The 24,781-nt window shown below is 42.4% G+C and overlaps 2 protein-coding genes across 2 annotated transcripts in view; both read right to left on the reverse strand.

Annotated features, from left to right (window-relative positions):
- LOC145417842 (von Willebrand factor A domain-containing protein 5A-like) overlaps positions 1-24,781 on the reverse strand; it is a 756,527-nt gene that overhangs the window by 641,198 nt on the left and 90,548 nt on the right. Inside the window, exon 3 of the mRNA XM_080286463.1 lies at positions 4,304-4,405. Within this exon, the coding sequence (XP_080142589.1) occupies positions 4,304-4,405 (102 nt within the window). The remainder of the gene's footprint in view (positions 1-4,303; positions 4,406-24,781) is intronic.
- On the reverse strand, positions 14,421-23,226 carry LOC145417742 (uncharacterized). The gene is made up of 4 exons (XM_080286350.1): positions 23,160-23,226; positions 15,298-15,316; positions 14,785-15,162; positions 14,421-14,508 (listed from the first exon to the last, which is right to left on the reverse strand). Exons 1-3 carry the CDS (start codon positions 23,224-23,226, stop codon positions 14,862-14,864), a joined length of 387 nt encoding a protein of 128 aa, XP_080142476.1. The 3' UTR covers positions 14,421-14,508; positions 14,785-14,861.

Here is a 24,781-nt window from a genome sequence, read left to right on the forward strand (position 1 = left end):
AGTACAGTATGAAACATTCTGGCTACTTACAGCAAGTCCCTGGCCACCTCGATGAATAACCGCCTCCTCTCGGACTCTGACAGTAAGAACGATTTCCTGAAGCACTTGCAGTACACTGTTCCTGAAGTCTTGCACTGAACTTAGTCAATAACACACAGAAGTCCGTTCTCTTCACAGTGTGCACTTTTGTCTAAATAATGCTCCATTGTAACTTACTAAGTGTTGCACTTTAACTTTTCCCATTCTTTTCATTTTCCAAAGCCAAAACAAACAAGTCTATTTACGTTAAATTTATTTCCTAGAGTCTTTTCTCTCACAACTTTAAATCCTTAACACAACACACTGTTTTTTTTCACTGCACAACACTCAAAATTCCCGTGTGGTCTAGTGGAGAAGTTCTTGCTGTTTATTCACTGTCAGAGTCCGAGAGTATCACTGGCAGGCAACCTAGGGGTGCATCGCTGGGTCGTGGTGATGGCATACCCACTGCAGAGGACTCTGAAGACAGCCGCAAACTCACGTCGAGCGGTGACTCCACCGTGGCTGATGTGCTGGGCTGTGGCTCGGAGCATGAGGGCCTGTCTTGGGGATGCAACGGAGTGGAGCCAGGGCTTGGCACAGCGGGGGTCACGGGCCTGAAAAAACTGTCAATGGTTGATTGACGCAATGACCGACGATTCTGACGATTGATGATGCGCTGCCTGAAAGCACGCACTTCCTCCACGAGTCCCAAGGGCCCCACCTCCCTGTCGCAGTCCGGGTGTTCCAGGTAGTCTAGGACGAACTCTAGATGTTCCCAGAGTGCACTCAGCTTGGGGATGGCTGGAGTAGTGTCCTGCTGAGAGGAGTCCGCATCATCGTTGCCTTCAGCGTCGGAATCTTCAAGTTCGGTACTGACACCTGCAACCGAAGACGCGATCTCGATATCATACAACGTCTGATACCCAGGATCGCCCTCGTCGTCATCCAACCACTCACGAACATCGTCCACATCTACATCGTCGCCGTTCATACGTAGCCGTGCATGGAAGTCATCCACGTCAAACCCTAGAAAATCGTACTCCACATCCGTTCCGAGAAGCAGACAAGACCAACCATTTTCAAGAGTTTTCACAGGGACTTCCTTCCATGCACTAGCCCAGTTGTACAGCGCAGACTTGATGTTGTAGCGGCGAAGGTTTTCCAAAGGTTGCTTGCCTCGTGTGTCCTGTCCCTTCCTGCGCTCGTCCTCGTCCTCGAGAACAACCATCACCTCGTCCAGGAACATCCGACGGTATAGGCACTTTGTTGCCACGATCACTCCTTGGTCCATTGGTTGGATGAGAGCAGTCATATTAGGTGGCAGAAACATGCACCTAATATGGCCATTTTCAGCAACCAATTCCTTGTCGCACGGGTGGGCAGGTGCATTGTCGAGTAGAAGGAGGGCCTTTACCTAGTCGCGCGGGATTCCCAGTGTCTTCGTCTGGAAATGGATGACCTCCTTGACGAAGTGAGGGTGAAACCAGTCTTTGAAGATCACAGCTGTGAACCATGCCTTCAAAGAATGGTACCAGACGACAGGAAGGACATCCATCACCCCACGAAGGCACCGAGGCTGCTTTGCGCGGCCAACAACAACTGGCTTAAGCTGGTGCATGCCGTTAGCACTGGCACAACACAAAGCAGATATCCGTTCCTTGGAAAGCTTGTGGCCAGGTACACGCTTCTCCGTCTCCTTGGCTAGAGTGTTCGTTGGCAGCGAGCGATGGAATAGACCAGTTTCGTCTGCGTTGTAGACTTGACCGAGAGTTAGGCCCTCCCTGTCGATCAAGCCTTTCACCTTGTGCCGAAACTCGTCAACTCCATCCTCGTTAGCGTCCAATGCTTCGCCATGTGCTTTACGGTTGGTAAGGCCATGTCGCAACTTGAACGCGAAGAGCCAACCCTCGGATGCCTTGAAGTCTAGGGCGTCGTGAAGCCTGGTGAACTTCTCAGTAGCAGCCTTCAGCTCCGTTCCACGTACCATCACACCAGCAGCATGTTGTTGTCGATACCAAATCAACGTGGATCGGTCGATTTCTGCAAACTTGGGGGTAAACATAACCTTCCTTTCCACGTTGCGTTTGCTTCTCGACGAGAAGTCAGCCGTGTACTGCATGAGTTTGTCTCGGGACCTCTTGATATCGAACAAAGTAGACCGGGCCAGGTTAAACTCGCGAAGAATGCGGGAAGAAGACCACCCTGCATCTACTTTCTCCAATATCTCCCTCTTCTTCTCCAGAGTCAACACCACTCTCTTCCTTTTCTCAGGTGGCGGGGCCATCATCACACACACTAAGAGGAGGCCCGAGAACAGCAGGAGGCCCTGCAGCAGGTAGGGCACCACCACAAAAGCGATCACGTGGGCAGCCATTACGACGAGCGTGCACTCGCGGTGAGAGACAGGCGGAAAGTGGGGAGGATGCAGCGGCGCTCTATTGGACGTCGGAGGAATGACGCGCCAAAACAATGCTCTCCCGTGGCACGCGCGGTAAGTTCAAATTACGGACGGGAAAAAATCTTTTTTTTTTTAATTTTTTTTGGGGTTTTCGGACCATTTTGGGAATGTTGGATCCCAGGACGATTATGTCCGGGTAGTGGGGATGTTCGGTTATTGGGCGTCCGGATATTAGAGTGATTACTGTACTGTATATATACATGATTGCATGAGGGAGTTGTAGTGTCTACTCTAATATAGGGGTGTGAGACCCCTGTGTAGCATGAAAATGAAAAGTTAGGGGTAAAAGCAGTGGAGATGGGAATATTGGGGAATTTGTGTGGAGTATGGAGAATGGATAGGATGAGGAATAATGTGATTTGTGAATGATCCATAGTAAGGAAGTTTATGAATACCAGAGTTGAAGAGAGTGCACTCACATGATATGGGCATGTGAAATGAATGGGTTTGAATGGAATGATGAAAGCAGGTATATCTGAGTGAATATGAATGTGGGAGGAGGTGTGGTAGACCTAGAAGAAGGTGGATAGATATGGTAAATGAGTGTGTGAGATAGAGAGGTATAGGCTAGGGAACTGACAAGCAATCAAGCTAGCTGGATGAATATTGTGCAGAGGAGTGTATGACCAGGGTTTGGCACTTATATATATATATATATATATATATATATATATATAAAGAAAGAAAATTGATCTGGCTACTGTCAAGTTAAAATGATGTGCCACACCCTGGTCATACACTCCTCTGCACAATATACATCCAGCTAGCTTGATCACTTGTCAGTTTCCTAGCCTGTACCTCTCTATCACACACTCATTTACCATATCTATCCACCTTCTTCTAGGTCTACCACACCTCCTCCCACATTCATATTCACTCAGATATACCTATTTTCACCATTCCATTCAAACCCATTCATTTCACATGCCCATATCATGTGAGCGCACTCTCTTCAACTCGGGTGTCCATAAACTTCCTTACTATGGATCATTCACAAATCACATTATTCCTCATCCTATCCATTCTCCATACTCCACACAAATTCCTCAGCATTCCCATCTCCACTGCTCTTACTCCTAACTTTTCATTTTCATGCTACACCAGGGTCTCACACCCCATTAGAGTAGGCACTGCAACTCCTTCGTACAACTCTCGCTGCCACCACACTTAGATCTCTGCTTCTTATCAAGGCCATCATAACACCAGCCACTGTCATTCCTTGGTTTACTCCAATTCTTTTGCATATTTACCTCTGTTTTCTATCAATCTGCCCATATACAGTACCAAAACTCTCTCACCAGTTCAAGTCTCTCCCTATTCACTCTAACATCACACTGGGAATCACCTTCCCTCTCAACAACCAACACTTTGCTCTTATCTACATTTATTAACAAACAACACTCACAAACATCTACACATCTCTGCACTAGTCTACTAAGCTCTTGTGCACTCACTGCTGGCAGCACTGCATCACCTACATACATCAGAGCTGAGATACTCCATCCTTTGCCATTCATTACAATGCATTCCCTCTCTTCATTATTCATGTTTTACCTCCCTCATAACAATGTCTACATATATATACTGAACAACCATGGGGACATAACAAAACCTTGTCTCAAGCTGATACTGATCTTGAACCACTCACTTAGATATCCACTTACTCTTATACATGCTTTGCTACCTCCATAAAAGCTCTTAACAGCACTTACTCCCATAACTGCCTCTATAACTAACATTTCCCTATGGAAAAAACTTGTACAACCACAGTACTGACTCAGAATCAACTCTATTAAAACTCACTTATCTTATCCTTCACCTCACCTTCTTCTTCTCCATACACTGAGCGACAATTGTCCGGCCATTCAGGCGAGCCTCAAACCCATACACAGCAGCCGCCTCATCCACTGGGAACACACACTCAACCTGTATGGAGTCATATCAGTTAGTATCAGTAGTGTCTCATATGCTGTTATTCAAGGAAAGGACAATGTCTGTTTCAGAATATGCCTATGAAGGTGTGCAATGTTTGAGACTATCTATCTATCTATAGGCAGGCATTGATGTTAGAGACACGGTATACTAATTTGTTATTCAGGACAGTTATAGGCTATGTAAAGACAATTATACTCAGTTTTTTTTATCAAGGCAAAGATGCGCTTGACATATTGGTGATTATTGGCTGAATGCAACATTACTTTATAATCTAGCATTATTATCTGACAACAAATATCTGAGGGGGAAATTTGGGTTATAGTCGGAATCCCGCCCGTTTGCGGCTGAGGTGTGGCCCGCACCTGTGTACAATGGTGCCACGTTTCCCCAACCTGCGATGTGAAACGGAAGCTTTTTATGTACAAGGCATCACAAATTCGATAAATTCAGATGAATAAAACTTACACTTGTGTATTTTGATGGATGAATCAACAGCAATCTTATTATGCATAAAATATTTATACAGTAACACAGAAACATGGCATACATATTGTACAGTGTTGCTAAAAGATATTGTAGTCACTTTTAATGGTTTTTAGCGTAGTTTTAGGGTGGGTAATAATATCACAGTTATGGATATAAGATAATGAGCCTGAAAAAAGAAGAAATATGCCAATATCCAAAGTAAAAGAAATAATTCATGTAATTCTTGTGAGTGGCAATACTTACACACCCAATCTGGCCTAAAATAAAGTACGTACCCCTTCGTATACCCAACCATAGCTTGTACAGGTGTTGCTTGGGAAAAATGCTCACATTTACTGGCTTTTACCATAATTTTAAGGGCGAGGAATAATCACATTTATAATCATAAGCTAATATGTAGGACAAAATAGTAGGCATATGCCAATACCGAAGTAAAAAAAAAAAAAACTATTCACTCGCGAACGGCAACACTTCCACACCCAGTCGGTGGCCTTGACAGATAGCTTCCCTACAGAGAGAGAGAGAGAGAGAGAGAGAGAGAGAGAGAGAGAGAGAGAGAGAGAGAGAGAGAGGCAGGAGAGGGGCATGCATTGAATGCATTGTCGGCATCACTAAATATAACAAAACCAAATTAACAAATGAAAGCACAATTATAAATAACTTATAAAAGAATCAAAAGTACTCAGGGTGGCTCACATTTCCCGCCACGTGATAGGTGAATCCAGCCCCCCCTTCCCCTTCCCTCCCTTCTTAATCCCTCCTGGGTGTCTCAGGTCAAATCCCCCTTCACACTTCCCCTCCCCCTTGGACCGCCACCCCAACAAACCCACATCCACACTCCCACCCACACCTACACCCACACCCCACTATGTCGGGGTGTATGAATCAGTAACGTAACAAACCTCTCAGCAGACAGTAACTTTGACACTCCATCTACTACTAAATATAACAAAACCAAATTAACAAATGAAAGCACAATTATAAATAACTTATAAAAGAATCAAAAGTACTCAGGGTGGCTCATTTCCCGCCAGGAGAGAGAGAGAGAGAGAGAGAGAGAGAGAGAGAGAGAGAGAGAGAACGGTATAGAAAACGTGGCAACACTGTACACAGGTGCGGGCCATACCACAGCCGCAAACGTGCGCGAGTCCTACTATAGTAAATATTTTTTGGACATGTTGCATTCAGCCAATCATCATCAACCTGTCAAGTGCTCTTCGCCTCAATAAAAAAAATGGAGTATTGGCAGGATGGGCAGGGATGATGGTGGATGGCAGACCACTGCAGGGTATGCAGACTTTGTGAATATAGATACCGTATGCCAGCTGGTAGTCGAAGAAGTCATTTTGAGTATATTATCCACAGAGGGATGAAATAGGTTGGGCACATGGAGCAGAATGAGTCTGATGGACTGGGATGGTAGTGAATCATGTGAGGTGTAGTTGTGCAGTGAAGATGAACAGTTGGGTGTAAATCAAGAGTGAAGCATAATATGGGCAGGGTGACTGGAAAGGAGTAGGCAAGATACACTGGAAAAATGTAGGTGAGGTAGATGACATACTGTAAGGTGATCCCTTGATTATTGTGCACTTGGTTATAGCTGTTCTTGTTATCACTGCACAATGAAAATCTGCACTCCTGCCACTGTTGCATATTATTTGGCTAATAAAAACTTCGTTATCATGCACTTCAGCAGTTTCTGCCAACACTGATGGCGCAAAATCTAGAGTTTCTGAGTTTTGAGCAATTCAAAGATGAGGTCCTACTCAACGAGTTAATCCAAGGCGGTGGTGACCACTAACTCACCATCTCCTAGATTAAGAACCCCTTACCTCAAGCCCATCTCAGGTCCCCATATGGTACATGCTTCTTCTTTACTATTTTCATCATTTTCTATTAACCTAACCATGTCTGCGTAACAGTATGTATGCATTTAGTGGGTTTAAATTCTAGAGAGGGGAAAGAAGTTGTATGTGGCCTTCATGGATTTGGAGAAGGCATATGACAGGGTGGATAGACAAGGAATCTGAAATGTATTAAGGATATATGGAGTAAATGGGAAGTTGTAGAATGCCGTGAAGAGTATGTATGAGGGTGCTAAGCAGTGCATGTGGATAGTAAACTGAGTGAATTTTTCTAAATGAATGTTGGACAGAAACAGGGATGTGTCATGTCCCCATGGTTGTTCAGTCCCTATATGGATGGGGTTATAAAAGAGATTCAAGGTAGAGCAGTGGATGTTGAAGCGGCCCTAATAAGAGAGGGCAGTGTTCGGAAACTCCCTGTACTGTTGCTTGCAGATGATACTGTATTATTAAGTGAAAAAGAAGGGGAACTGTAAGGCCTGGTGAATGTGTATGGGAGTCTGTGTAAGGAATGGAATCTAAAGGTGAATGTAGGGAGGGGTAAAGTTATGGTCTCTGAGAGAAGTGGAGCCACTGAATGTACAGTGAGGCTGGATGAGGAGGAAATGGAAAATGTGAGTGCAATTAAGTACCTAGGTAGTGTGATGAGTAAGGATGGAAGTTTAGAGGGTGATGTGCTTGAAAGGGTAGAACAGGGAAGAAAGGTTGCTGGTTCTTTGAAAGCAGTGATAAGGAACAGGGAAGTGAGCATGGAAATAAAAAAAAAGTTACTACATGACAGTATTGTTGATACCTACTCTAACCTATGGAAGTGAAATTTGGACCTTGTTGGATGGACACAAGTCAAGAGTGAGAGCAGAGGAAATGAGTTATCTGAGAGGAGCATGTGGAGTTACATGGAGAGACAGACTGACAAACAAGGAAGTGAAGGAGCGCTGTGATGAGGACATGGATGTGATAGAATGCATTAGGAGAAAAACACTGAGGTGGCTGGAGAGAATGGAGAGTGAGAGACTAATGAGGAGAGTGTATGACAGTGAAGTGGAGGGGGGGAGAGGGAGGGGGAGGCCAAGGCCAAGGATGAGATGGAGGGATGGAGTGGAGAGATATGAGGTGTCTAGCGGCAAAGTGACGTATGCACCAGGGGATTACTTTCGAGTAATTAAAGCTTAAATTTGAAGAATGTGTACATAAAAGGTATAAAGAAAAAAACTAATGTTGTTTTATATCAATGTAATACTCTCAAAATATACACTTTAATGAATCCATTGTTTAGAAAAAATAACAAACAAAAACAAAAACTAAACACGCAAACGCACACACACCCATTGGCGGTCATACACAAAATATTAACATGGGCTACAGGCTGTCTCCTGAAGGAGGAGTGAGCGGCTACTGGCCATCTCAAGGGCACCTTCAGAGTGGCTACAGGCCATCTCCTGATGAAGACAGGAGCGGCTACAGGCCGTCTCCTGATTGCCTCCTGAACGGATACAGGCTGTCTCTTGGGCACCTTCTGAGCAGCTACAGGCCGTGTCCTGAAGGAGTTTTGAGCGGCTACAGGCCGTCTCTTGGGCACCTTCCGAGCAGCTACAGGCCGTGTCCTGAAGGAGGTTTGAGCAGCTACAGGCCGTCTCTTGGGCACCTTCCGAGCAGCTACAGGCCATGTCCTGAAGGAGGTTTGAGCGGCTACAGGCTGTCTCTTGGGCATCTTCTGAGCGGCTACAGACCGTGTCCTGAAGGAGGTTTGAGCGGCTACAGGCTGTCTCACAAAGGGCGTGGCTACAGGCCGTCACAGGGGTGCTGCCTTGAGCTATAGGAGTAGCTCCATCCTGATCCTGTTGGGGGTCAGCTCGCCTGAAAGGTAGTCTCTTTTTCCTGCTACGGTGGCGGCGGGTGAGTCCTGGGTCATAGGGGCACTCGGCCCTGGCGGACTTATGTCCCTGTCGCCAGGGGTTGGGTCGCGCTCTATTCGCCCCTCCGTAGGGTCCTCCTGGGGATGTTGAGATGCCCTTGGCAATGATGTCTGGCATTTTAATTAATATTATTATTATTATTATTATTATTATTGTTATTATAGTGGTAGGTGGTGGCGACCATCATCCACTCACTTGATGTAGTGCTGCCTACTTCTTCTTTATCCTTTATCATTCTTTTTCTGTGCCTGCCCTCCTCTCTTCCTATTTCTCCCATCTTTCCTGTCACTTCTTATTGCTTTTCTTTCCTTTACAGGTGGCTTTACATTGAGTGACAAGCCAAATGGTTTCCTGTAAGCCAAGAAACCGTTTACAACGCTGGGTGGTAACCATATAACCAAACCATACGTGCTCCCTACGTGTCAACAAGTGGGTTGGTGGAGGGTTAGTGCCCCTCCCCGTAAAACAACTAACTCAGAGTCAAATGGCCACCCCTTATGGGATTATGGCATCTGGCAATAGATAGATAGGTTATTATTATGTGATCCAAATAAAAATAGACATAAAAATTAATAAACTGTGAAAGTTTTATATCAATAATGCAATTTCTTGATTTTTGATTAATTTTTATATAGTAAATTTTTAATTAAAAGCATACAAAGCACTCAAAATGGGCAGAGGACAGTGCAGCCCATCAACCACGTGCGAGGTTTAGGGGGATACTGGTTGGGGACTGGCTGAGGCTGGAGGCTAGTACTGAGACGCGGCCTCCCAATGGCTAGCCGCTCGTGGCCCATACATCCTTCTGCCATGTGGGAGCAGACTTCCTCTATGGGTTTTCTAGCCCTAAAACACGCGACGCTTGTCCATCTGCCAGCCAGCCATAAGGGTCCTTTTTGTATGTAGCTTTATACAGGGAGGATCTAGAAGGCTCCACCTACATATTGACGGGAATAACTCACCATCGGCGATTTTTGGCACATGTGTCACTCTGCCACTAGTCGCCTCATATCTGAGAGAGGAGGGTGTGAGCTGGGAGTGGGGCAGTGAAGTGGCATTGGACAGGGTGACATGTAGGCGATTTGTTTGTGGCCACCCCTTACGGGATTGAGGCATCTGGCAATCGATAAACAGATAGATAGAAATTATCATAAAAGGGAAAATTGGGATTTGCAAGTGGGGTGCCAGGTACCAATTAGGAAGAATTCCACAGGTTCTGTACTTTTGTTATTATGAAATTTCGTTATTACGCACTACATGTAATACCAATTATGCCTGATAACCAAGGGATCATTGCACATCAACCAATCATTTTTCTATCAGATACAGACACTTTATTTGTGTACTGGAAATATTGTGTAAGTTTCTTATGATGACTCTTAAACTGCAAGGTGAACACAAAATAATGTGACAAATTATAAAATATTTCCTCTAATTCTTTCAAACCAGATGTTAACATGTTTTCTAGGATATAATGGTGTTGTATAAACTGCTTCTTCATCCTTAATCTATGCCCTAACATCCAGTGACATAACAGAACCCATTTTAATTCAAGGTGGTTATACAAGATAACAGTGTTAGGTGGGGGCGCTCACCAACCACTCACTCAATGTACTGCTGTTCTCGGGTGAATGTCCTTTCCTCTCTTCCCTCTTTCTTTCCTTCCTTCCTGTGGGAAATATTTTCCCCCAGTGCGGTTGCGCTCATTACTTTTTAAAATAGTTGTCCTTGTTGAAAGCAGAGGAAAACCCAGAGAGCGTTAATGACTAATTCAAGCAGTTTTATAACCCAGCGATTGCATTTGAGTTCTGTTTAATAACTCTTATTATTAATAAATTAAATGCTACTACATTTAACCCTTGCAGACAACTATATTGTAAATACATGTAAATAATTAGGAATTTTCCATTGACCTAACTGCGCCTGTGTGGTAGGATGACGTGTATCCTCATAAGAAAAACAGAGGAAGGGTTTAATGCATATTCACATAGATAAAGGGAGTATATGGCTTTAGTTTAATTAAAATTATGATTAAATTGAGTTAGATTTACCTTGTATATTTCATGAAGTAATTCAGCTGTATTTAGCTAACTGTAATTAATAAATAGTTGGCATCTCTGAATCCTATGAGGGATGAGAGACTCGCCATATTCTCACTCTGTTCCTAAAGCTCGTTCGAACCGCACCTTGTAAAAACAGCACCTAAGGACACTTGGAAGGCCCAGGAAAACTGACCGACACCTCACACCCGTCGTCATCTGTTATTCCAACTCTATTTTGCTAAGTAACCTTTATTATTTGGCCAAATCGCGGGGAATAGCTAGGATATAAGGAGATAATTACTGGTGAGTTAGAATATTAACTATATCCTAATTTCCTAAGAGACTTTGATTATTTAAATTAATATTTGTTGTTAGATTAACACTCGTCAGAGAAAGAGTGTATAAAATTTTCTGACATTTTGGTGCCCCGAGTGAGGAAACAGATGTGTGCAGAGGCGCTAAATGAGATCAAGGTCGGGTTTGTGGGACACAGTGTATTTCCGTGTTCCGTAGTGGTAGCCGACGTGGAAATACGTATCTACAGGGCTCCTGGCAGAAGGGCAAGTTCCTTTTCTGATGATGAGCAGGTAAATGCCGTGTTGGACTGGATGCATGATCGTACTATCCTTTTCTTGGGAGGAAATGACATTTATGAAGACATGGAAGTTAATGAAATTGCTGAGAACATTTTGGCCGTGGTAGGAACTATTGAGGGTTCATGTAAATCCTCAGTAACCATAACCCTTCTTGAGCCTAGAAACCTACCATGGCAGTTCACCAGTTTGTTATGGTACGTATAAATTATTTAGCAGGGCTGTAAATGGGAAGTTGCAGAGGATACGTAAGGGAAAGGATTTTATCCACTTTAATGCACAACACTTCCAGGCAACTCTAAAGGCCGATGGTATACAACGGAATCATCATGGCAGAGAAGCGGTTCTGGTGAAATTTATAAATTGCTGAACATTGAATTAAAGAAAGAACAATTCTACACCGTACGGGCTACGGGTTATCCAATGCTATATTAAGATATCAACTGGTTCCAAGCTCAAGGAAATTTAGTCTATTTCGGAAAATGAGTGTTGGGATGAAGACGTAATCCAAGCGGTTTAACAACCCAGGGAGATAGGTTTAATACCCTGAACCCCATCCCTGCACTCATCAAAATTTAAAATGATTAATAGCTACTGAGCTCAAGTAAATCTGTGGTTAGAAAATTAAATTTAAATAATGGTAATTCAAGTAAATTAGAAATCAGTCAAAATGTCTATTTCCTTGTTACACAGGTCATCTAGTGGTAGGGCAGGATGGGTAACGAGAGCCATAAATGATTGTAAGCAATTATTAGATGAAATACCTCAGTCAAGGGAGAATTTAAGTAGTCTTTTGAATATACTAAAAGACAGATGGAGTAGGTAGGAAGAAAGTTATGTTAATTTAGAAACAGCAATAGTGAAAGATGATGATAATGATCTTTGGAATCAAAGACTACCAAATTTGAATGTAAATAAGAGGAATATATAACAATTGTGAAGCTGTTTGAGTCAAAATTGGCTAATACTACTGCAGAAACACAAGTTGTGGAACAGTGGAGTAAAGCTGCACTACCACATATTACGCTTCCAGAGTTTGATGGGGAGCAAAATTGGAAATCTGTTTGGGATCAGTTTAAATACTTAGTCCATGACTGAACAGACCTTCCCAATGTGAGTAAACTCTCCTATCTGTTGGGACAGGTCATGGGGACACCTTACAAGCTCTATCTATCTATCTATCTATCTATTGCCAGATGCCTCAATCCCATTCGGAGTGGCCACAAACAAATCGCCTCCACGTCGCCCTGTCCACCGCCATTTCACTGACCTGCTCCCAACTCACGCCCCCCTCTCTCATGTACCTCTCCACCCCATCCCTCCATCTCATCCTCGGCCTCCCCTCCCTCTCCCCCCCCTCCACCTCACTCACATACACTCTCCTCATCAGTCTTTCACCCTCCATCCTCTCCACATGGCCAAACCACCTCAGTGTATTCCTCTTAACACATCCTATCACATCCACATCACACCACATAGTACATTCCGTGTATATCACAATTAGGTATAAATACTTAAATATTGGAACGACTTAGACAAAGAGGTGGTGCATGAGAAAAACATTCATGTGTGTAAAGGTAGACTTGATAAATGTGGATATGGAGACAGGACAACACAAGCATTGCTCAATTCCTGTATACTACAAATAGGTAAATACAATGCTCCTTTATATCCTCAATTGTCAGCCTGTCTCTCCATGTGACTCCACAGGCTCCTCTTAAATAACTAATTTCCACTGCTCTCACTCTTCACTTGTGTCCCTCCAACAACGTCCAAGCATCACTTCCATATGTTAGAGTTGGTATCACAATACTGTCATGTAGTAACTTTTTCACTTCCATGCTCACTTCCCTGTTTCTTATCACTGCTTTCAAGGAACCAGAAACATTTCTTCCTTGCTGTACCCTTTCAAGCACTTCACCCTCTAAACCTCCATCCTTACTCATCACACTACCCAAGTACAGTCAGGGACACATGAAACAGATACACGCCAGCCAGGAGCGAGGCGATGTTGTGTTGCCCGCACATGGTAACACTGACAGGTTCAGGGCTTCACCAGGTATTGATGGGCCGCTGAGGCAAAACGAACGCTTGTGAATTTGTTTCGGCCAAGAGGAACAGACTTATAATTAAAAATGTCAATATGAGTCAGATTAATTATGGTTCGTTCATATACCAGACGTGAGTATGTTTATCTTTGTGAATAAAAACTAGCTGTATTCAAGTTAAATTTATTTAGCATTAGTTGCGCTAATTCAATTTAATACGTTAATCATATTCCTCTTTCAGTATCGGTATCTGTTAGGAAACAGTTAAATGTAAGATATTGTAAGTCCATAAATATTACTTGACATGCTGCACCAAGCATACGCAGGAAGTGGGTATATTTTTTCTATGGTAATAACACTTTCGCTACCACAAGCGCACATTCATATTTTATCTTTACTAACGCCAGACGATTATATTCTGCTGAGGGAAAAAAAAAAACTGGCAGCCGATAGGTTAATAAATATTTATCATTGAATGATATTATCCAAGACATTTTTTATTGTTTTAACCCAGTCATTAATCTCATTAATTAGCTTCCAAAATAAACACTTGTCAAAGTAGATAAATTCCACTTATGTTACAATTAAAATACATGAATATTTGCATGCAGAAGTAGACACGTGCTCTTAATTCAGTATACCCTGTCCATCCACCAAGCTTGTCAATGACAGCCTGAAGTCGCCTTCTCTGGTGTGCCTTCTAACTAGGTCCGGCTTTCCCCGAAATTCCTCCCACACCTCACGAGCATGATCCATTAGTTCCTGGGGTCTGCGCTCCTGCTGAGGCTCCCACGTATTTACCATCGATGCCCATATATTTTCTATAGGAATACAATCTGCCCCCTTACTTGGCCATTGCAGTAGCTGAAACTGTGGATGATCTTGAAACCACTGCTACACAACACCGGCCTGATGAACAGGGCACCGGTCGTGGACAAAATATACTGGACCAGGAGGGAAAGGGTGGTTCCTGGTGGTAAAGGAAGGCAAAAAGAAATTGTTTAGTATGTCAATATACTTTTCAGCATTAAACCTCCCCTCTACGCGGTGCATGTCGCCCATTCCGTGTATGCTTATCCACCCCCATATATTCACTGTCACATGCCCACTCCTGGCTACTTGGAAGATATTTTTCCGATCGTATCTGTTGAAACAAACCGTAATTAGATAGCAGTTTTATTTTAAAAAGTGTAAGTTGCCCATTTTCATATATTGATTGTTCATCATTCATGTCAGTTACAAATAAGGCAAATTATGTTTGAAAAGGCTTTGATCATGGTCATTTTCTGAGAAAGCATGTATCAGTAATAATGTCCCATACTACTGATAAAGAATTTACTTAACACGTATTAATAATAATGTCTCACAGCATTAATACAGTAACTTGCCTATTAGTTAGAAAACAGTGATTTCTACTTACCGAGTGTTGTTTCTCCTCCAGCAGTGGCGTTGGCCGTGACATGTAGACCTAAACGTTTTCTCATCAGTCCAAATCACTCACTCCCAAAATCCTTCCTCATGGTTGACATAATGCTCCGCAAAACGTAGTCGCCCTTCCCGGTATGCGTCCATCAGGAACTCTTTAATTGCTGGTATTCTGTGATGAAAGCCCTCTTTGTGCATCCGTTGTCTGACTGTCCTCGCACTGACATGAAGGTGCAGAGCGTCCCTTATAGTCACAGCAGCTGACTGAGGAGTGGCCTCGGCTGCATGTATAATATCTCTGTCCTGAGCTGCATTGGTGCATCGCGGTGGTTGCCCGCATGGCAGGTTCCCATAATCATTGGTCTCCTCCGCCCTGAAAGACGATAGAATTCACATTTATTCTACAAGTTCACATCCATTCTGCATGTTTGCATTCATTCTGCATGTTCATAATGTGTATTGGCTGTATTTTTATGGATATGTAACAGTAATAATCATATAAACTCACCTGCGTATCCACCTGATGACTGTTCCGGTAGAAATCCCTAAGCTGTTGGCTATGGCTCTTATGGATAGGCCACTTTCCCACATACCAATAATGCAGCCTCTAAAACCAATCTTCCTCTCTCTCTCTGCTTGGCGTCTTGCTTCCATCCTTGGTCAAGTTTGTGTGCGCAGTCCAGTAGCCTGGCACGTTAGGCATCACCTCAGTTCATCTTTACAGGGATGCTAAAAGGCCACTAACCCGGCCCTTTGCTACAAAAGACCATTGATTGCCCTGTTCGTAGAAAGCAGTTACTGCATTTGTCGGGAAGAGGGAAGGGCGGGTAGTGAACATGATAAAGAGACTATAAATCATGTTAGTCAAAGGTTACTTGTTCCATATGTCAATACTTAATCTATCAGTGTAGGATTAACTGTAATCCTACAGTCACATAGCAGTAAAACAGCTGATAAGGCATATCTCTACCCGCCGATTAGGCAGTCCTGATCGACCACATATTCCCCCTATTACATCACGTTTTTGTTCACATTGCTGGCATATAGATACAGGGAGTTGGCAGTCACAATAATTCTGTGGTTCATATGATAGCTAAAGACAATGTTTTAATAATGAATAATTAGCAATAAATAATAATTGTTGTGTACATAATAATCCAAGCACTCAGTAAATATTGTATGGTTTGTGAGGTTTGTTGAAAGTAACACTTAATAACTTGACTCAAAAGAACAGACTCTCGTATGTGGTGTGCAATTTTATAGTCATAACTCCATAATGTTTATCTTAAACGTATAATATTCAGGCAGTACACTGTATACAGAGCAACAACAACTCTACATAGAAGCGCTACAGCGTTCGTTTTGCCTCAGCGACCCATCGATACCTGGCGAAGCCCCGAACCCGTCAGTGTTACCATGTGCGGACAGCACAACACCGCCTCGCTCCTGGCTGGCAGGTATCTGTTTCATGTGTCCCTGATTGTACAGTGGGCTCACATAGTGCGCGAGAGATTGGGCGGTGCATGAGCTCGCGCACTGGGAATTCGCGTACTAGGAATACATAATCTTATGGAAATAATTACATATGGGTGGTACCCCCTCACACCTGGACATTTTTTGGCCCATAGAGACATAATAAGGGTCATATGTTTCATCTTAATTATCTTTAACTTGGTGGCATGCGTCAGAAGTTTCTTTACTCTTGGGGTTGGAGCCATGGTGCAGCAAAGTACAGGCAGCACAAAAAACACCACACGTTGTACACGACAGGTTAGCTGTAGAGAGCGGATCCGCACAGTGCACGAGCCGGGACTGTTATGGCGCACCCGCTCCCTTGTACCCCAAGCTGCGCCTGGCCGCTCTGAGTGAACTGTTTCCTATCATTTCATTCCCGCCCACCCAGACCTCACGCTCCCCACATTCCTCACTCAGTGATTTGTGCAGCATCGAAAAATGATTACAATCATTTCATTCCCCTACCATAATTTTTAACTGCATTGTTATGAAACTGATACATGTTACAACTGAATAAATGATCTTCCTAATGAATGAAAAAAAAAGTAAATAAATAATACAAAGCACCGTACTTTATCGTTCATTAATGTATTTATTTACTATCTATCTATCAATTTCCAGACGCCTCAATCCCGTTTGGGGTGGCCACAAACAAATCGCCTCCAAGTCGCCCTGTACCCCGCCATTTCACTGCCCTGCTCCCAACTCACACACCCCCTCTCTCATATACCTCTCCACCCCATCCCTCCATCTCATCCTCGGCCTCCCCCTCCCTCTTCCCCCCTCCACCTCACTCACATACACTCTCTTCGTCAGTCTTTCACCCTCCATCCTCTCCACATGGCCAAACCACCTCAGTGTGTTCCTCATAACGCTTCCTACCACATCCACATCCACACCACAACACTCCTTTATATCCTCATTCGTCAGCCTGTCTCTCCATGTGACTCCACAGTCTCCTCTTAGATAACTCATTTCCACTGCCCTCACTCTTGACTTGTGTCCTTCCAACAACGTCCAAGCTTCACTTCCATATGTTAGAGTTGGTATCACAATACTGTCATGTAGTAACTTTTTCACTTCCATGCTCACTTCCCTGTTTCTTATCACTGCTTTCAAAGAACCAGCAACCTTTCTTCCCTGCTGTACCCTTTCAAGCACTTCACCCTCCAAACCTCCATCCTTACTCATCACACTACCCAAGTACTTAAACGTACTCACATTTTCCAATTCTTCACCATCCAACCTCGCTGTACATTCACTGACTTCACCTCTCTCAAAGACCATCACTTTACTCTTCCCTACATTCACCTTTAGATTCCATTTCTTACACACTCTCCCAAACTCATCCACCAAGCCTTGCAGCTCCCCTTCGTCTTCACTCAACAACACAGTATCATCTGCAAACAACATTACAGGGAGTTTCCAAATACTATCCTCTCTCACCAGGGCCACTCCAACATCCACTACCCTACCTTGTACCTCTTTTATTACCCCATCCATGTACAGATTGAACAACCATGGAGACATGACACATCCCTGTTTCAACCCAACTTTCAAAGAGAAAAATTCACTTAGTTCACCATCCACACGCACTGCAGCCTTCGCACCATCGTACATACTCATCACAGCATTCAATAACTTCTCATGTGCTCCATATATTCTTAACGCTTTCCACAATCCTTGTCTATCCACCCTGTCATATGCTTTCTCCAAATCCATGAAAGCCGCATACAACTTCTTTCCCTTCTCTAGAAACTTTTCCACTAAAGATCTAAGAATGAATATCTGATCTACACAACCTCTTCCCTTCCTAAAGCCTCCCTGTTCTTCTCCAACTAATTTCTCCGTTCTTTCTCTAACTCTGTCAATAAGTATCCTACCATACACTTTTCCTATTATACTAAGAAGACAAATGCCCCTATGATTACCACACACTTCTTTTTCCCCTTTTCCTTTGTACAAGGGAATAATTATACCTGACTTCCAATCCTCCGGGACTCTACCTTCCTCCCAGGCCAATCTGCACATCTTCCACATCCATTCTACTACTATCTCTCCCCCATGCTTCAGCATTTCACCACACACTCCATCAATTCCTGGGGCTTTCCCTGATTTAACTATCTTCAATGCTTCCACAACTTCTATCCTACTGATTTCTTCCTGTCTTCTCACCTCCCTCCTTCTCCCAGCCATTCCCCAGCCACTTATACTCGAATTACTTCCATCCTGTATGTTCAACAATTCCTTAAAGTGTTCTCTCCATCTGCTCACTTTTTCTCCCTTCTCCACTAGTAATCTACCATTTGTATCTTTCACTCCCCTGCTAACTTCACTTCCACCCTGTCTTACTCACTGACATATATACAGTACTCACACACTGTATTTTTTTTCACAACAATTTGTTGCTGTGAAAAAAATAGTGTGTGAGTACTGTACAGTATATATGTCAGCGAGTAAATGAATGCATTACTGAACAATAAAGTATGGTGTTTTATATCCTTTATTTACTTTTTTTTTTCATTCATTAGGAAGATCATGTATTTATTTATTTTTTATTATTATTTTTTTTTACGTCTCCAACTCTGGGCAAAGGCTTCAGGGCCTATTTCTTGGGGGCAGTGACCTATCCCAAGGCCCAGTAGTCCTCCTACACCTCCACATGTCACCACTTCGTCACTAACACCCACCATCCATACTGAATACATGCTAGGACTGTTGCATGCAGGTTTGGTATATTGGGGGAGGCGGTAGCTCAATCGGTAGAAACATGGCCTGCAGTCCTACTGAACCCAGGTTCAAATCCTCACTGGGGGAGGGAACAGTTTAATGATTTGAATTTCATGTAAAGCAGACTTTACCGATCTACCAGAAGACCCGCCGACATGTTATAAAAATACCCACGCTAATACCAATACACCAGCCATGTATGAGACAGCCCTAGCATATATTCAATATGGACGATGGGTGTTAGCGCCGAAGTGGTGACATGTAGAGGTGTATGATATGTAGGAGGACTACTGGGCCTTGGGAACAGGCTGTGAAGCCTATGCCCAGAGTCGAGCACATTTATATATTAAAAAAAAAAAAAAAAAAGGATTACTGTGGAAGATTCCTACATAGGACTTTCAAGAAGAATAAAATACAGTTGTTCAAGAGTCCAGAAGGTAACATTATGGGTCAGTTGCCTTTTCCAAAGCAAGCCAGAGGAAAGGCCAAACTGGTAGGCTTAGACTTTGTTACCCCCACACAGTCATTGATGGTAGCTAGAATAGGTACAGAATTAGAACCTACTCAGATAAATGACTTGCTGGACGAAAAAAATTGAAACTGTACACAAGTTGTGGGACCTAGATAGTGTAGGAATATGCAAGGAAGAATCAGCCCCTGAAGATAAAATAACTTTGGATTTGTATAACCAGTCTGTGGAATTTAGAGATGGACAGTACTGGGTAGGATTACCATGGAAACTAAACCATTTGGAGTTACCAATAAATTACCAGGCAGCTAAGGCTCAATTAAATTCTCTTCTAAGAAAGTTGACAAACCAGAACATCTAACTATATATGATAATATTATAAAATATCAAATGAAGAATAAATTTATAGAGGAGGTAGAATTCCCTGTTAACCATAAAGAAGGACATTATTTACCACATCATGCTGTAAGCAAGGATTCAGTAACAACTCCTATATGGAAAGATTTCAATTGTAGTAGTAAAGCATCCAAAGGATCAGCTAGCTTGAATGACTGCCTATACTGTGGACCTACACTAACAAAGAAGTTGGGGAATGCATGACTAAGATTTACAGAAAAACCTTATGCTTATACAGCAGGCAATAGTATGGCTTTTTGCAGAGTAGGATTGAGAGAGGAGGATAGGAAATTTACAAAATTCCTCTGCCCTCAAGACCCTCAAAATAAGGATAGTCCACTGAAAACTTACTGTTTCCAATCAGTGCTCTTTGGCTCTTGTGCTAGTCTTTTCCTACTATCCAACACTTTGAAGCATCATTTTAAAAAGGCCAAATCCCCAGAAATAGGGCAGGTTTTCTATATGAATAATCTGCACGGTGTTGCTGATACAGAGATGGAAACACTGAAGGCTTATGAAGTAGCCAATTCTGAATGTGGGAAGACAACTTTGCCATTACAGAGCTGGAATACAAATTCACCACTTTTAAGGAAAAGAATACAAGAGGACTATCCAAATAATGACATTCCCAAAACTCAATATGCATTGGGTCTTAACTGGGATACAAGTGCTGATGAAATAAATTTAAAACCAATTAAGTTCTCTGATGTCACTCTCACCAAGAAGTCCTTGTTAAGTCAGGTCTCCATGTTATTTGACCCACTAGGACTGGTCAATCCTATAGTTATTAGGGGCAAATGTTTAGTGCAAGAGGCTTGGCGAGAAAAGTTTGACTGGGACACTGAATTAGGTGAGACATATGTTGAACAATGGAACAGATTAGGATGGAGTTTTGAAACCACATCAAGCATATGTATTCCCAGAAAGATAAACAGTAATGAGAACGCACATCTGCATGTATTTTGTGATGCTTCTCAAAAGGCATATGTAGCACCTTACTGTGCAACAGGAGATGATAGTAAAAATTATTATGTCCAAAGCCAGAGTTGCACCAATTAAAGGAAGAACCCTACCTCAAATGGAATTGGCTTCCACAGAAGTAGGAACTAAGTTGGCCAGGTATTTAACCACTACTCTTGATAGTCAGTTTGAGGATATTCATGTATGGACTGACAGTGAGATTTGTCTTTACTGGGTAGGAAAGGAAAACAGTAAAATTCCTTTCGTCCACAATAGAGTGAAGACTATAAAAGAACTGTCTTCCAAATTTAAATTTATGCATGTATCCTCCAAACAAAGCCCAGCTGATCTGCTCTTGAGAGGTTCAACAGTCAAGAGACTGATCAAAGATGACTTGTGGTTTAAGGGTCCTGAATGGTTTCTTACTAAGGAATGGCCTGAGCAGAAACAGTATAGTATTGTTGAGGTTAGTGTTGTAAACTTGGATCCTGTAGTACCTGAGCCAAATGTAACAGACATTAGTAGATTTTCATCAGTCAGACAACTCCTTAATACTACTTAGTTGTAAAATTTTTGAATAAGAAAATGGGGTTTGAGGAGTTTGATCCCATGGAATATTGGTTGAAAGGGCTTCAAAGAAAATATTACAGAGAGATTTTTGACCTTTTATGCCAAGGCACTAGCAGCAATAATAAGCTGATAAGAGATTTAGGATTATTCTTACACAGAAAAGGTCTAATTAGATGAAGTTGCAGAATAGTAAAGGCTGAGTTGCCTCTCCAATTTAGACATCCTATATTGCTACCCAAGAATGAATATTTTGTACAGTTAATTGTTAAGGAAGCCCATGAGTTAACTATTCATGGAGGTGTGCCGTAGACTTTGGCCCAAATCCTAGAAAGGTACTGGATCCCTAAGGATTGATAGGTTGTAAAGAAATATCTCAAGAGTTGCATTATATGTCAGAGGTGTGAACAATGACCATATGACTATCCAGGACCACTTGCTTTACCAATGGATAGGGTAAATGTAAGTCAGTCCTTCAAAGTAACTGGAGTTGATTACAAAGGGGCTATAACTGTTATGAGTGAGGGAACTCCCCATAAGATGTGTATATGTTTGTTTACTTGCACCTACACAAGGGCAGTCCATCTAGAAATGGCTGAAGATATAAGTTCAGAGACATTCCTGAACATAATCAGAAGATTTGCAGCAAGAAGGTCTTGTCTAGTAAATTAATAGGCGACAATGGAACCAATTTTGTTGGAGCAGCCCCTCTACTTTTAAATATAATGAATGACCAAAAGGTTAAGTTGGCACTGGGAATCCGAAATTGTACCTGCCAGTTCACAGCTCCACGAGCACCACAGCACAATGGATTTACAGAACAAATGATTGATACTGTGAAGCACTGCCTTAGGAAAACCTTACACAGAATTAAGATCACCAGAAAGGAGCTGAGAGCAGTGATAACTGAAATTGAGGCTAGGATTAATGATAGACCTTCAAACTATCTGGATGATACTAGCATATCAATTGAGGCTTTGACACCAGCTCATATGCTGTATGGCAGAAAGCTCCATCCGGTGCCTTGTGTGAATATCCAGGAGGAAGTAGATGACCCTACAATAGAGAGTAATGAACTAGGACAACATCTGCGTAAGGGATATCAATGTCTGAAAAAAAGTATTGGACACCTGGAATAGACATTGGGGTAAAGATTATCTTTTGAGCCTAAGAGAGAGATTTTATGGGGCTCAGGTTGCCAGCAACAGGCCAGTCATAAACACAGATGCGGTCTTAGTAAAAACAGAACAACCAAGATCCCTGGCCACTAGCTAAAGTCATTTCCACACACCCACATTCGGAGGGAGTGCTGAAACTTGTAAAAATTAAATGTCGGGGACACATCACTATAAAAACTATTGATAAATTGGTGCCCCTTGAGTTAACGGCTACCCCGGAGACAGTGAATTATGGAGAGCAATTGCGTCAAGATGCACGACCTAGAAGGGCCGCAGCACAGGGTTCTTGAGATCTATGGAGAGAGCTCCTGGCTAGAGGTCACATTACATGATACAGCATACCTGTTTCATTTTTCATCCGGGCCTAAAACTGTGGGAAATATTTCCCTTAGAGTGGTTGTGCTCACTACTTTTTAAAATATAACTGTCCTTGTTGAAGGCAGAGGAAAACCCAGAGAGCGTTAATGGCTAATTCAAGCGGTTTTATAACCCAGAGATTGTGTCTGAGTTCTGTTTAGTAATTTTTATTATTAATAAATTAACCCTTAGACTTACCAATGATGACCTGGGTCGTCATGTGTTTGTCAACCTCTGACGTCTGTATGACGACTTTGCCCGTCATCCGAGGTAATCTCTAAAGAAATATTTATGGAGTCGTCATTTTTGTTGGATGACGGGCTAAAGTGGGCGGAGCTAAGCCTGCCACAGCTGGTGCGTGCGTGCTCACTTGGTTTGCTTGGCTCAGTGTGGTGTGAGGTTCCTCACAGGTAGGATGTACACCTCTTGATCTCCCACCGAACAATTATGCTCCTTTTTCTCACGTATATATGCGGCATTATTATTTATGAAATTAAAACAAATAATGTATTATTGGAAAGGAAATTTATTCTGCTATGTATTGAAGCAAAAAATATTATCACTTCTTGATTTTTTTTTGGGGGGGGGGGCGAATATTTTTTTAAAGGACAGTGTATAACTACCATGTCAGCTAACTTCTACTCACTTTTTTTGCATTTTATTTTGTATATACAGTATTATCTTTTTGGACAATGTATGACAGAGCAAAACCTTCATCTTCAAAATGAGACCAAAGTGGCCTTTCTATGATGAATAGTAACTTTACTATGAGCATTAGAAGTAAAATGTGTCTATGTGACTGTTCCGAAAGCTCTCAAGCGAGAGTTACATGCACAGCCAGAATTTACGCTCCTCCCTTCACGGGAAAGGGTTAAATGCTACTACATTTAACTCTTGTAGACAACTATATTGTAAATACATGTAAATACTTAGGAAGTTTCCTTGACCTAACTGTGCCTGCGTGGTAGGATGACGTGTATTCTCACGAGAAAAACAGAGGAAGTGTTTCATACACATTCACATACATAAAGGGAATATCTGGCTTTCGTTTCATTAAAATTACGATTAAAATAAGTTAGATTTACCTTGTATATTTCATGAAGTAATTCAACTGTATTTAGCTAATTGTAATTAATAAATAGTTGGCATCTCTGAATCCTATGAGGAAAGAGAGACTCGCCATTTTCTCACTCTGTTCCTAAAGCTCGTTCGAGCCCAACCTTCTAAAAACAGCACCTAAGGATGCTTGGAAGGCCCAGGCAAACTGACCGAGACCTCACACCCATCGTCATCTGCTATTCCAACTCTATCTAGCAAAGTAACTTTTATGATATGGCCAAATCGGCGAGACTAGCTAGGATATAAGGAGATAATTACTGGTGAGTCTGAGTATTAACTATAACCCAATTTCCTAGGAGACTTCAATTATTTAAATTAATAATTGTCATTGTTAGATTAACACCCATCAGGGTGTGTATAAAATTTTCTGACACTTCCTCTTCTGTCTTTCTTTCTTTCATTCTTCCCTCTTCCTTCTGTCTATGGGTGACTCTACACTCAGCAACAAACCAAATGATTTCCTGCACACCAGGAAACCATTTACTATGCCCGGTGGTAACCATATAACCATATTATGGTGCCTGGTGGTTTAGTGAGCATTTAAGGTGCTCCAATTGGATTGAGCCTGTGCAGGTTTATATCCAAGAAGTGGCTGAGGTTTATTGCTCATGTAATGCTACTTAGGGATGAGTGAGGCTGGTCACTCTCATCTTAAATGTATGGGGTCATTCACCATCCACTCACTCGATGTAGTGCTGCTC

This window comes from Coenobita brevimanus, chromosome 111, assembly GCF_032717465.1.
Source record: "Coenobita brevimanus isolate Jiangsu-jjx chromosome 111, ASM3271746v2, whole genome shotgun sequence".
Lineage (NCBI taxonomy): Eukaryota > Metazoa > Arthropoda > Malacostraca > Decapoda > Coenobitidae > Coenobita > Coenobita brevimanus.